We start from the raw sequence: 13,643 nt of genomic DNA, 5'->3' as shown, positions 1-13,643 counted from the left end.
AGATAGACAAGACTAAGATTTGGGGTACTCCAATATTTAGCAGGTGAGCAGAAGAGAAGAGGCAGGGGAGATAACAGGAAAATCGAGAATGTGGTGTTATAGAGGCTAAGAGAGGAAAGTGTTCCAAAATGAGTGGACGTCTGATTTGGGTACTACTGAGCTGCAGGGTAAGAAGAGAAGAGAGCACAGAAATTGCTGCTGGATAAGGCAGCATGGAAGTTGGATACGGGAGTTGGGAGAAAAGAGGGAGTCCCGGGTAGCTCCTGGGTTTCTGGCTTGAGTAAATGGATAGATAATTTTGTCATTGGCTGAAATGAGGACACAGAAGCCCCAGGAGTTGGGGTGGAAGGGAAGATAATGAATTCAGTTCGGGGCCTGTTGAGTCTAAGATGGTTCTAGAACATCTAGATGATGTCCAGTAGGCAGGTGGACATACAGGTCTGAAGTTCAGAACATTGATCTGCCTACAGATCTGGGAACTGAAAGTACCTTCCATAGCACCTACCCTGATGTTTGCTTAGTTTCTCCAGACAAGAATCCAGTCTTTTACTGGAATGTAAAATACAGCTTTCTTAGGAGTCCTCTGCATCTCAGATTTTTGAGGAGTCAGGGACCAGGACTTCTAGAGCTCACAGGTCAGATGGTCCTTGGTGATTGACAGGAAGGAGGAGACACTCTTTGTAGGTCTGCCTCTGCCCTCCTCCTAGGAGCTTCTGACCGAGCTTGCGAGGCTTTTGCCAAGCATCCTGCAGAACATCCCAGTTCCTTGCTCCATGGCATTGTCCTTGGAAGACCAAGCAAACCCAGCTCCAGCACAGCACAGAGTTGGAGGGGTGGCGAAGGCCCTCGGGGCGGGGGGGGAACAGACCTGAACATATAATGGTCTCATGATCTGGACCCTTCATCCAGACTCTTTCTGTACCCTCACCCCCACATCCATTCGCTTTTCTCCATTCTCCTCAGACACATCTTAGCAACCCAACCTCCCTGCTTTAGTCAGGGAGTCAATGTGCTTGGTCTTGGCTTTTGGTTCACATTCGTGATTAGCCTTTATGGGCCTATCCCTTTAGGGACTGGGTGCCCTAGTCTTTTGGACCAAAGGTGTTTTCCCAGTGTAAGCTAATAAATGTTTAATGACAAGATGGGCAGGCTGGGACAAGCAAACATGAGCGTGCACGCACAGCCCTTCTGCTACGCAAGAGTTTGGCTGCCGTTGCCACTGGAGCCAACCATGTGCAACTGGCCCCAGCACGGCTTTTGGAAAACCCTGGAGTGGAGGAGGTGGTGGTGATTGGAGCACAAAGTAGCAGAGACCCATGAGCTGGGTGGGTGGTGTTGGGGTAGGGGAACCTGGGCTGCTAAGGTCCTAGAGGCAATAGAGTATGATGACAAACGAAGAGTCAGGTGGTTAGGAACCCAAGCACCAATGCCCTTGGGAAGATTGTTTCTTTTCTCTGAGCCACGATTTCCCTCTCTATGTAATGGGGCTCTGGCCTAGGCGGCTTCCAGGGACCCTCCATGTGTGTGCTGGCAGGGCCGGGACAATGTGCATTTTGTTCGTATCACAGTGCTGTTCTTATTGGAGGCAGAGCCATTGACCTTGTTGGTTTTGAACTGGGGGATGGCGGAAATGATGCTGTTCTAATTAAAAGTGTTTGTTCTTACTAAGTTTTTCAGGGGGAGTCATGACAGAGGCTTTGAGAAATCTCTAGACAAGCCCATTCAGGCCAGGGAGTCCCCAACACCTTTGGAAACCCTTCCTAGGGCGCCTGGCTGGCTCAGTCAGTAGAACATGTGACTCCTGATCTCAGGGTCATGAGTTCAAGCCCCACACTGGGTGTAGAGCTTACTTTTAAAAAAGAGAGAGAGAGAAAGAAGTCCTTCCCCAATCTATGTATCCAGCCTTATTCCCCTACACCCATGCTGAAATCCAGCCAGATGATCCCCACTCTCCTCCTCCCTAATTTTGCTCATATCTGGAATGCCCATTCCCCCTTCTCTGCATATCCAAACCCAAATTCTACTCATTCTGCAGAGCCCTGCTTCAAAGCCACCTCCTCTGGGAAGCCTTCCTAAACTTCCTCCAAAAAGGAAGTAATGTGACCTTCTATAGCACTTAATCCACTCTAGTCCATATGGCACTTACCATTCTTCGTCTCGATTTTGGGGTGATGGGTGTCCCTGTCCTTGATGTCCTTTTGGATTGAGTCTCCTGGAGAACAGAAGCAGTGTCAGGCTTTTGTCTCCCCAGGGCCTAGCACTTGAATAGATTTAATAAATACTAATTTATAGGAGCATGTCTCATGGGATCCCCTCCATGACTCCCCTGCGGTAGGTGGGTATGACTGTGCCTATTTTACAGATGAAGAAACTGAGGCCCAGAGGCTTATCTGAGATCACCCAGAAAGGTGAATGCTGAAGCTCACCAGCAGCCCCCAGTGCTCCTCAGCAAGTGGAAGAAATCTCCCTACCCCCACAAGGGAGTAAAAGAGGCAGCTCAGTATTTTTCGTATGTGCTGAGGTCACCTTGCGACTCCCTTTTCTTCTGTCCTTCTGTCTTATCCCTTCATCTTCTTTCTCTTCCTCTGTCTTCAACTTCCCCTCCTTTTCCTTTTCTTTCTCTTTTCTTCCGTCACCTTCCTTACCTCTGTATCTGTGATTCTGTTCTGATTTCTACCCGAGGCCCTGCCCCTCCACCACCTGCTGCCTCTGTTTCGCTGCCCAGCTCCTCCCCAAGGAAAAATGGTTGCCTATCTTGCTCTCAACCCCCAACCCGTTCTAGGTTACCTAAGAGGACACAGGCCAGGGACGCATCCCATCATTTCCCTCCCCCTTTGTACCGCCCGCTCCAACCAGTGAGAGAGCTGTGTATGTGAATAAACAGAACCAAGGCCTGAATTTCTTCTCCAAACCCTTGTCGTAAGAGATTGGTGATACCAGCCTCCACCACTAGGAGACGCCAAGAGCAAGGAAAGTGTGGACATTGAGGGTGCTAGGGTCCCCGGTGTGTACCCTACTCACTCACTCATTTATTCAATATATTCTGAGCACTAACTATGGACCCGACAGTGTTCTAGGTCCTGGGGATACGGACCATCCCCTGCCATTTTGGAGCTTACATACTAGCAGAAAGGGACACTTACAAAGTAAACGAACACATTCTCCAGATAATTACAGATTAGGGTTAGAGCTATGAAGCCAATAAATGATGTGACGAGTTGGAGATTCCGTAGGCGCTGGCTGATGTCAGAGAAGGCTTTGACAAGGTTTAATTTGGGCTGAGACAGGGTTGAGGGTGAGCCTGCCAGGTAGAGAGCCTGGAGGCGAGGCTCCACATAGAGGGAACTACAAGTAGGAAGGATCTTGGTTTGTTTGCAGCGCCACAGGAAGGCTAAAGGGCTCGAGTTTAGCGAGAGAGGGAGGGCGAGTGGCATGAAATGAGGTCGGAGATAGCTAAGCAGGGGTTGTACGGAAAATGATTTAAAAGCTTTGAGTAGGAGTAAAGCTGGTTGAATTTTTAAAATCGATTCATTGTTATAGTTAGATAGTATGTACATTACAACTATGTAAATACTCATTGCTGAATACTGTATATGATTACATTGCATTTGTCACACAAGGTTTTATTTTTTGTGGGAGTTGATAACTGCCTCATTTTTTTTATTTGCTCGTTTTCGATATAATTATCACTAATTCTCTTTACACCTTCCATTAACCTTCCAATGTAATTTTTCACAAAATCAAATGTATCAGTACTCAAACAGGTCCATTTTCCTTTTCCTGGGAGCCTTCAGGCTCCTCTTCCCGAGTGATGTGCCTGTTCCAGGCTGCTGGCTTTCTAGGCCCGCTGTACAACTGTTAACCTTGAAACCTCCCTTCACTTTCTCCTGTGCTGGCTTGGGTTCCCGAACCCCATGCTTTTCTCTTTCCCAGTTTGCCCCCCTATTTTCCTAGAGCACATCTTCCAGTAGTTTCTTGAGAAAGAGTGCATGGGATGAATCCACTTTGATACTTTGCATGTCGAAAAATATCTTTATTCTCCTTGTTTGTAAAATGTGGCTAGGTATAGAATTATACAGAGAAAATCATTTACCCTCAGGATTTTGAAGGCGTTACTTCATTGTCTTTTAGCTTCCAATTCTCTGTTGAGAAGTCTGATACCATTCTTATTGCCAGACCTTTCTACACGCTCTTGCCCTCCCTCAGAAGGTTTGGGGAGAGCATAATGATTTAGAAGCATGGACTCTGGGGCATCTGGCCGGCTCAGTCAGGGGAGCATGCAACTCTTGATCTTGCCATTGTAAATTTGAGCCCCACATGGGGTATAGAGATTACTTAAAAATAAAATCCTAAAAAAAAAAAAAAAAAAAATGGACTCTGGACTCACACTGCCTAGCAGTTGGCCTGCGCAACTTTCGACAAATTTCTTAATCTCTTTGCACCTCAGCTTCCTCATTTGCAAAATGGGGTTGTTGGCAGTTCAAGTGAATTAATATCTATGCAACACTTTATCGCTGGTATTTTAAAATTTAATAAAATTAGTGTAGGTCGTTTTTCATTTGCTATGCTGGGAAGTCAAGAGATGTGTGATATTTACAACGTTTTAAATTTTAGAAAACTTTCTTGTATCATTTCATGTGTTTTTTTTCTTCCATTTACTTTATTACCTCTTTTTGGAATTCCTCCTAGGTGTGAAACCTCTGGGCTTACCTCTCGTTTCCATACTTTTTTTTCCCTATTGTGCATCTTGTTACTGTTCTACTTTCTGATAAATTTCTTCGACTTTATCTTCTATCTTCTAAGTATTCTACTGAATTTTAAAAACCTTAGGTATATTTTATATTCTAAATGCTTTGTTCTCTTACTATCTTTTTATGAACACTTTTATCTTCTTAACCGCTTTTTCTTTCCTTCTGCTCCCTGTTTTCTCTTCACTGAGTTTTTTGTTTTCTTTGACTTCTTTTCACATTAGAGGCTTACCTCAAATGTCTGGTGATCCTTGACTGCTTATATTTAAGAATGAGGCATTGAAAAGAATGTGCTTGAGTGAAACTTTTCAACTGGCAGGCTTCCTGGTACAGGGATTTTCACTGGGGGCTCCCTAAATGTTTATAGGTCTTTTTTCTGGGCGTATTCTTTTTCTCCAGAGGAGCAAAGGTGGTATAAGCTTCCTGGACAGTGTTTTTAATAGTTAAGGTGAGGAAGGGGGCTGGGGCAGTCTCGTTTTTCAGCCTTTATTCTCGTTTTTGGTCAGGCCCCCCGTCCTTTACTGTGGTGTCCCCAGCTTTGCAGTAGTTTTAAAAATTTTCCAGACTGTAAACCTCCCTTTACCTACAGAGGTGAGAGGCAGTCATCTGGCTATGTGACATGGGGGAGAGGTTTGTGAACCTCAAAGATCTAATTGTAATTACCCTGTACAGAAGCTTTCAAACAGTGTCTGTTTTTATCCCCACCCTTGACCCCTTAGTACCTCCAGAGCACACCTCCTTGCTTCCTGTTAGTATTCCCCAATTCTAAAGGCATTTACTTGGGCTTCCTCTATTCTGCTAAGTCAGTTACCCTTCTTCCACCTACTTTAAATCTTCCAAGTGTTAACCCCTTTCTTTTGCTGTTTCCTCTCCCACCTGCTTGTCCTTGGGTTTATGCTTGTTTTGAGTCCTTTGCTATCAACACAGAGGGAGGGTGCAAACAGAAATCTAGGTGTTAAATCCTCTGGTCCAGAATCAGGGAAAACATTCTCACACTCTACCTGCCAGACTCTAAAATGTATCAATTGATTCATTTTATAAGACTGTAAAAGATTCAGAATTCCAAGAATCCAAACATTAGCCAGAAGAATTTTTCCACAAAGTCCTTTTTATTTATTTCACTAGAAATTACTCTTCATTGATTAAATCTCCAGGAATTTTCAGCACAAGATCGAACATCTTAATGACCACCAAGGTTTGGGCTCTGGGGTTTGTTCTGCCTCTCCCAGTCCTTAAAGGGGTTTAGAGGGAGAGACGTCATTAACAGAGACCAAATCAGATGGTTGCAGGTCCTCCTTTCCCAGTCATTGGACAAGCTGCTCAATTCTTGTCCAGAGCAGGAAAGAGCCAGTACTTCAGAAAAATCTAATAAAGAATTTGACAATGCAATGTAAGATCTCTCTTAACAATTTAGATTTATCAACAGTATTGGTCCAAACTTATTTGCTTCTGATCTAAATCATTTTGCAATTTACCTTTTTTTTTTATGTGTATGTAATTCTTATTAAATAACCTCACTCCCTGAGCAGACATGAATCAACCCAGTGCCAAGAAAAAATCCCTCAAACCAGAATAGCCTCATCTTGCTCTTGGAGAGAAGTAACAGAGGTTTTTCTGCTCCTCCTCCACATACTAGATGAACAAACCTGCCCCTAAAGTCCAAAATGTTACTTCTGGCCTTGGAATGTGCAGCCTGTGAGGGGCCGATTCAAATCACCTTGAAAGGGCCACTGGAACTACAATGCAGGCAGCCTTCTTTGGAAATTTCTTCTTAAAATAAAGTTCTGAGAATCGTTCATGATTGTGTACAAAGGCTCTAAGGTCCAAACAACTTCTGCTATTCCATCTCACGAACTAGGCTCAGAGGAGGCATTGGAACTGTCAGGAGCGAGAGCAGGAGCAGTGGCCCCACGAGGTAGGACCTCAATAACTCGAGGCTTGTCAATGATCCGGGCTGTCCGGTTTCCCTTTTCCACAATACCGACGATCCATGCTTGGTGACCCTCTCCATACTTGGAAGATTTTATTTCAGAACAAAAGCGAGCTGCTTGTTCTCTTGGCAGACAAATCAGTAACCCCCCAGAAGTTTCCGCTGAGGTTCCTTGAAGGAGCCCAAAGCGCCCACTGGCCTTGCTGATGGCAGCCATCTTGGCAATAATTGGCAGATTATGAATCACAAAGGACACCTCATTTCTTTGTTGTTTCGCAAGGTTCTGAGAGTGTCCTAGAATGCCAAAGCCTGTGATATCTGTGGCTGCGTGTGCGTTAAACGTGTGCATTAATCCAGCAGCAGTCCTGTTTAGGGTAGCCATATTGAACATGGCTTCCTGATAAGCCAGCTCTACCTCTTCTCTGGAGACCACCATATTTATTTTATTCCATCTCTCAGCATTATCCAGCCATTGGTGGGCATTGACAGCAACTTGGGTTCCTAAGGGTTTGGTTAACACGAGCACATCGCCAACAACTGCACTGTCAGGCATGATGAATTCATTTGGCTGACATACCACAGTGGCAACCCCACCGACGATAATCCAAGGGTTTACCACCGTCTGTCCACCAGTCACTGCAGTCCCTCCTTCCTCAGCAGCATCGCGAAAGCCTTTGATCATGAGTGGTGTTATCTTTTCTCGTTCCTCCTCGGTCATACTCTGGCTGACGCTGAGTAACATCAACATGTTGTCACATTCAGTAATGCCCATGGCGTAGAGGTCACTCAGCACGTTGGCACACGCTATGCGCCCCATCATGTAGGGATCTTCCACCAAGGGGTAAAAGAAATCCGTGGTCTGCACCAGTGACAGGCCCCCGTGTCTCAGGGGTATGACGCAGGAGTCCATCCCAATGCCCAGGGCTGGAAAGGTGGGGTTGGGTTCGGCCCCGGCCGCCAGGCCGCCTTCCTGGGCCGCCTCTTCATGGCCTCCGACCAGGCCCAGGCCCAACGGGGGCCGCACGTCTGGCCGCGTCAGTCCCGCCAGGAGTTTGAGCAGCGTCTCCTGCGGGACTTTGCAGCCTCAGCCCTTCATGCCGGAGAAGCCCGTCAGCCGCCAGCTCGGGCTGAGGCCCAGCGCCTGGGGCTCGAAGGGCCGGTAGCTCGAGAAGCCCCGGCCCAGAGACAAGCCCGCGGAGCCCGAGCCTTCCGCCGCCGCCACCACCTCTCCGCCGGCGCCCGTCACCGCGGCTTCCGCCATCGCGCCCGCCGGGCAGGGAGGGAAAAGAGGAGAGGCGAGCTCCCTTCTCTTCTCTACTCCAGTGACTACGGACTAACAGTCAGATATTACCGCAGAGATTCTCCCCGGCACGACTCGCGCCACCGGACTCACGCCGCCGCACCGCGCGCTCCTGGCCTTCCTGAGGGAGGAGCCGCCGGCCTCCTATACTTATAGTCACAGTGATTGACAGCCGTACCATCCAATGACGACCTCGCTACCGAGAGGCGGGCTTCCTTTCGTCTAAAAGATAAATTACAAATCAACCAGCAGCTTGCGAAATTGGTCCCGGCGAGATGACCGGCGAGTGTTGTGGTTCGCTCCCCTAGTTGTGATTTAAACGATCTCTTGGGAGTGGCTGGCGGAACTTTGCTCCCCTAGAGGCAGTTTACCAAGGGCAGAATTTTCGAAGATGAGGAAGATCGGTCACTGGGCAGATTTCATGCAGGTCAGAATTGTCCGAGGGTCATTTGACAGCGCTCGTGACCAATCCAGGATAGGAAAATAGCCCAGGGAAAAAATTCGGAAAGAATGATGAGAAATTAGATATTAAGTTACTACCATTAAGCTAGCAAATCCTCGCATCCAAATCATGAAATGTTAAAATGGGCTTCAAAGAATTTTAAGACTCAGGGGGGGCCTACCTGCCTCAGTCGGAAGAGTATGCGACTCTTGATCTCCGGTCGTAAGTTCCAGCCTCACATTGGGGGTAGAGATTACATTTAAAGAATAAGATCTTAAAGTCTTTTAAGACTCTTAAATCCACCACTAACTGTGTGAGTCACTTTTCCTCTCCCAGCATCAGTTGACTCATCTGGACAAAAAAGTGGCTTATCTTGTTCTGTTCTAAAGTTTCTATATATCTTTAAGTGAGTATATATGAGAATCTGTGATGTATCCATTAAGAGCAATTTGCCAATATCTATTAAGCATATAACTGCACATAATATCTTTGACTCAGCAGTTCCAATTCTCGGACTTTATCCTACAGATGTACTCACAAGCTGTGAGTGGGAAATGACAGAGTTGTTTTATTTTTTAATTTTTTTTCTGTGCTGTTTGTAATATCGACCTACTGGAAACAACTTTAATGTTTATGAACTGTGATTAAAATAAATCGTGGAATAAATAAAATCTTTTTAAAAAATAAACTAAATCATGGTACGTTTATATAATAGACTACCCAAGCAACTCTAAAACAATGAGAAAACGTTGATGTAATTATATTGATAATAGTTACAATCCTAAGAGGCACAGTTCTAAATGCTTTAGTATATTAACTACTTAGCCCTTACAATAACCTTTGAATTAGGATTCTTTCCACATTTTACAGATAAGGAATATAAAGCACAGAGAGATAAAATGACCCACTCAAGGTCATAGCCAGTTTAGAAAGGAGCTGGATATGAATCCAAGCATTCTGTTCCAAAGAGCACCAGGCGATATTGCCTATGATGTTTGTTAAGAGAAACAAGCAAACTTCAGAGCAGTATTTATATAATACTATTATTTGTTGTAAAGGGGGGAAATATATGCAATGGCGATATTTCTGGGAGGAGAATCACCAGAAACCGGTGAATTGATTGCCTCTGGGGAGGGAATGAAGTGGTTGGGATGGGAGATTCTTCATTGTATTGTCTTTTTGTTCTTTTAACATTTGGAACTTAAATTTTTTTAAAAAATATTTGAGTGTATTACATACTTTAAAAAAAGAAGAACAACCTGCCTATGGGACTGTAAATTGGTGTAACCATTTTGTAAAGGAGTTTGGCCTTAACTGATTGAATCAAGCATGTGCAAACCCATGCATTCCACCCATAGGTGGAACTCCCCAGCAATTCTACCCATAAAACATGCCCTAGCCTGGGTGGCTCAGTCGTTAAACGTCTGCCTTCGGCTCAAGTCATCATCCCAGAGTTCTGGGATCGAGCCCTGCATTGGGAAGCCTGCTTCTCCCTCTCCCACTCCCCTTGCTTGTGTTCCCTCTCTCGCTGCCTCTCTCTCTAATAAATAAATAAAATCTTAAAAATAAATAAATAAAACATGCCCTGGAGAAACTCTTGCAAAGGTGCCCCAGGAAACACATGCAAGAATGTAGGAGCTCTGGAGACTGATTACACAGCGATGTGAAGGTACTTAACACTACTGAACTATCCACCTAAAAAAAGGTAAGATGGTAAATTTCATGTTACCACAATCAAAAATTTTACCACAATTAAAAATATAAAAACATAGGAGTACCTATAGCTCTTACAGCAAGTCATTACATTTGGTGTTTATTATTCTGCAATAAGTATTAAGTATTAAGGAGTAAATTGGAAGAAACTCGAACGTTAAAATTAGACTGAGCTGCAGTCTTGGCTCTCCTAATGACCTTGGGCAAATTATCTAGCCTCTAGGAACCCCAGTCTCACTCCCTAAAAAGTAGTCCTTTCACCTGAAGGTAATGATAGACACCAGATGGAGTTTTTTCTGAGAATTAAATTTTAAAATGTGTGTGAAGCTCCTAACACAGGTCCTGGCTGATGGTAAGCTTCACATAAATGATAGAACCTAGCATTCTACACTACTGTTAACGTGGATGTAGGGGCTGGAATTTAAATTCACAACACTTAGAACATCTTGGAATTTTTAAAAATAAAAACAAGTCCAGGGCGCCTGGGTGGCACAGCGGTTGGGCGTCTGCCTTTGGCTCAGGGCGTGGTCCCGGCGTTATGGGATCGAGCCCCACATCAGGCTCCTCCGCTATGAGCCTGCTTCTTCCTCTCCCACTCCCCCTGCTGTGTTCCCTCTCTCGCTGGCTGTCTCTCTCTCTGTCAAATAAATAAATAAAATCTTTAAAAAAATAAAAAATAAAAAAAATAAAAACAAGTCCATTTGTCTTCGTAAAGAAAAGGCAGACTGTAACGCCAGAACCCTGGAAACAACCCATGGGTCTGTCAACAGGGAATGCATAAATGAATCGTGGTATAACTACACAATGGAATATTGTGTCTCTGTGAAAGTGAATGATAGGTCTAGGCATCATCAGTACGGGTAATCTCAAAAACAAAATGTTAGGAGCAAGAGGCCAGTTACAGAAGAATACATCAGCTATTTATATAGAGTTCAACACCAGGCAAAACAATAATATATTGATAAGATATGCAAAACAAAAAAAAAAAGTTTTTAAAAGTAAGAGAGTGGATGATGAACAAAATTTAGCGTAGGGATCACTTCTGGGGAAGAGGGCCTAGGGCACCCGTACGTTAAGTTCTGTTCCTTGGGCTGGGCTGTAGAGACATGATGTTCTTTAAACCGTACACATCTATTTTCCCACTCTCTTTTTGTAAGCTGTGTGTCAACATTAAAAAAAGAAAAGAAAAGAAAAGAAAATGTGCTATATTTCAGAATTTAAAATTAATACTAAAGGATTAAAAATAAATCCCCGAATGAAAAATACTAAAGGAAAAACGAGATAATGAAAAAGCAAGAGATGTGGAAGCAAAAGACCTCTGGATTTTGTCTGACCTTGGGATTCACGGTCTGCGACCTGTCTGCCCTTGAAGAAGTGATACGCCTCTGTACACCTTAGTTTCCACTTCGGTGAAATGAGGGCCATCATCTCTGCTTAGGATCTGGTATAAGGATCGTATGAAAATCTCAACTGTGAAAGTTCCTTTGCAAAATGTCCAGTGTGCTGTACTTGTGAACGATCTTCCTGTCACTAAGGCAAACATGAAAACGCCCTAGCACGTCTGTAGTCAGCTCACCTGGGTTAAAAAGTGACAAGATCAGGTGCCCCTGTTTATAAGCTCTCTTTGTTCTTTGGACTTTCTCCTCTCAGCTTTTAGGACAGTTTGTAGTTTTTTTTTTTTTTAAGATTTTATTTATTTATTTTACAGAGAGAGAGAGTGAAGGAAAGTACAAGCAGGGGGAGGTGCAGGGGGAGAGGGAGAAGCAGACTCCCTGCTGAGCAGGGAGCCCCATGCCATGTGGGGCTCGATCCCAGGACCCCAAGATCATGACCCGAGCTGAAGGCAGATGCTTAACTGACTGAGCCACCCAGGCATTCCCCCCTCCTTTTTTTTTTAAGATTTTATTTATCGGCGCGTGGGTGGTTCAGTTGGTTAAGCAACTGCCTTCGGCTCAGGTCATGATCCCAGGGTCCTGGGATCGAGTCCCACATCTGGCTCTCCCTGCTCTGTGGGGAGCCTGCTTCTCCCTCTCCCTCTGCCTGCCACTCTCCCTTCTTGTGCTCTCTCTCTGTCAAATAAATAAAATCTTTTAAAAAATAAAGATTTTATTTACTTGAGAGAGAGTGAGAGAGAGCACAAGTAGAGGGGAGGGGCAGAAGGAGAGAGAGAGAAGCAGACTCCCCGCTGAGCAGAGAGCCCCAACGCTGGGCTCGATCCCAGGACCCTGCGATCATGACCTAAGGCAGCTGCTTAACCAATTGGGCCACCCAGGCGCCCCTGTAATTCTTTATTCATGTGATTAGGCCACGAATGTCTGCCCCCTTCGTCTGTAAGCTGCACAGGGCAGGGGCTACCCTGTTGCGTCCACCCTGGCTCCCCTGGCATTGTACATGGCAATGACATGTGATGAATGAATACGTCATTTTATGCAACTGGGTTTGCTAGGCCAGGCATGGTGCTGAGCGTTTTCACTTACTCATCTCCTCATTGAAGCTCATAGCAGCCCCAGGGAATTGGCATTATTAGCTCCATTTTAGAGATGAGGAAACTGAGGTCCCTAATAGGTCAGGAGTCCTGCACAGGGTCACCTAGGGAGAATACAAACCCAGCTCTGTTTGACCTGAAGGCTGGGGCTCTATCCCTCATCTTGCCCCTCCTCTTGAGAGTACTAACAACTCCCATCATGCCCCTCGAGGAAGCAGGACCGTTTGGAGGGAAGGGCTCATCCCTACAGCTCCCTGCTGCTTCTATTTGGAAGCAATGTTCATTCAGGCCAAGAAAGTCGTGAATTTGCCTTGGTCGGGGACCAACCCACCCGGCTCCGAACAAGTTCATGTGCCTTTGTGAAGGTGATCCACACGGGTCCTTCGAGGGGGATCCTTGTGACTGTAGCATTTGAAAGCATCCCTTTCATCTCATTCTTGTTTTTCACCGAGAGATCCATTGAACCGTATCTATAGCCTGGGTTAAAGCTATGGGTCAAAGATTGCAAGAGTAAAAACCTGGAGGTGGGGCTGGGAAAGCAGGCAAAGGAGAGAGAGGTTTTATTTATTTATTTATTTATTTATTTATTTATTTATTTAGATTTTATTTATTTATTTGACAGAGAGAGAGACAGCCAGCGAGAGAGGGAACACAGCAGGGGGAGTGGGAGAGGAAGAAGCAGGCTCATAGCGGAGGAGCCTGATGTGGGGCTCGATCCCAGGACTCTGGGATCACACCCTGAGCCCAAGGCAGATGCTTAGCGACTGAGCCACCCAGGCGCCCCAAGAGAGAGGTTTTAAAGAACAAAAAGGTCTGAATACCAGCCCATCGTTTGGTTTTCACATACAACAGAAGCACTGGGGCTAGTGCTATAGTATTTTTTTCTCATTATGATAATTTCCAGTTATAACACTACACTTCAAGATTCAGTACACTCAATTTTTCATTTTTTCAAGATTTTAGTTTTAAGTCATCTCCACACCCAGTGTGGGGCTCAAACCCACAACCCTGAGATCAAAAGTTAC

At 45.2% G+C, this 13,643-nt stretch overlaps 1 protein-coding gene across 1 annotated transcript; it reads right to left on the bottom strand.

Moving 5' to 3' along the window:
• Positions 1 to 5,836: 5,836 nt before the first annotated feature.
• On the bottom strand, positions 5,837 to 11,683 carry SEPHS2 (selenophosphate synthetase 2). Its single transcript, XM_045785991.2, has 2 exons — positions 11,468 to 11,683; positions 5,837 to 8,200 (listed from the first exon to the last, which is right to left on the bottom strand). Exon 2 carries the CDS (start codon positions 7,937 to 7,939, stop codon positions 6,596 to 6,598), a length of 1,344 nt encoding a protein of 447 aa, XP_045641947.1. The 5' UTR covers positions 7,940 to 8,200; positions 11,468 to 11,683; the 3' UTR covers positions 5,837 to 6,595.
• Positions 11,684 to 13,643: the final 1,960 nt, after the last annotated feature.

The sequence above is a fragment of the Ursus americanus genome, chromosome 2 (genome assembly GCF_024610735.1).
Source record: "Ursus americanus isolate L20-20 chromosome 2, mUrsAme1.1.p, whole genome shotgun sequence".
In the NCBI taxonomy this organism is placed as follows: Eukaryota; Metazoa; Chordata; class Mammalia; order Carnivora; family Ursidae; genus Ursus; species Ursus americanus.
The sequence above is the reverse complement of the archived record's forward strand: the minus strand, read 5'-3'. Positions and strand labels throughout refer to the sequence as shown.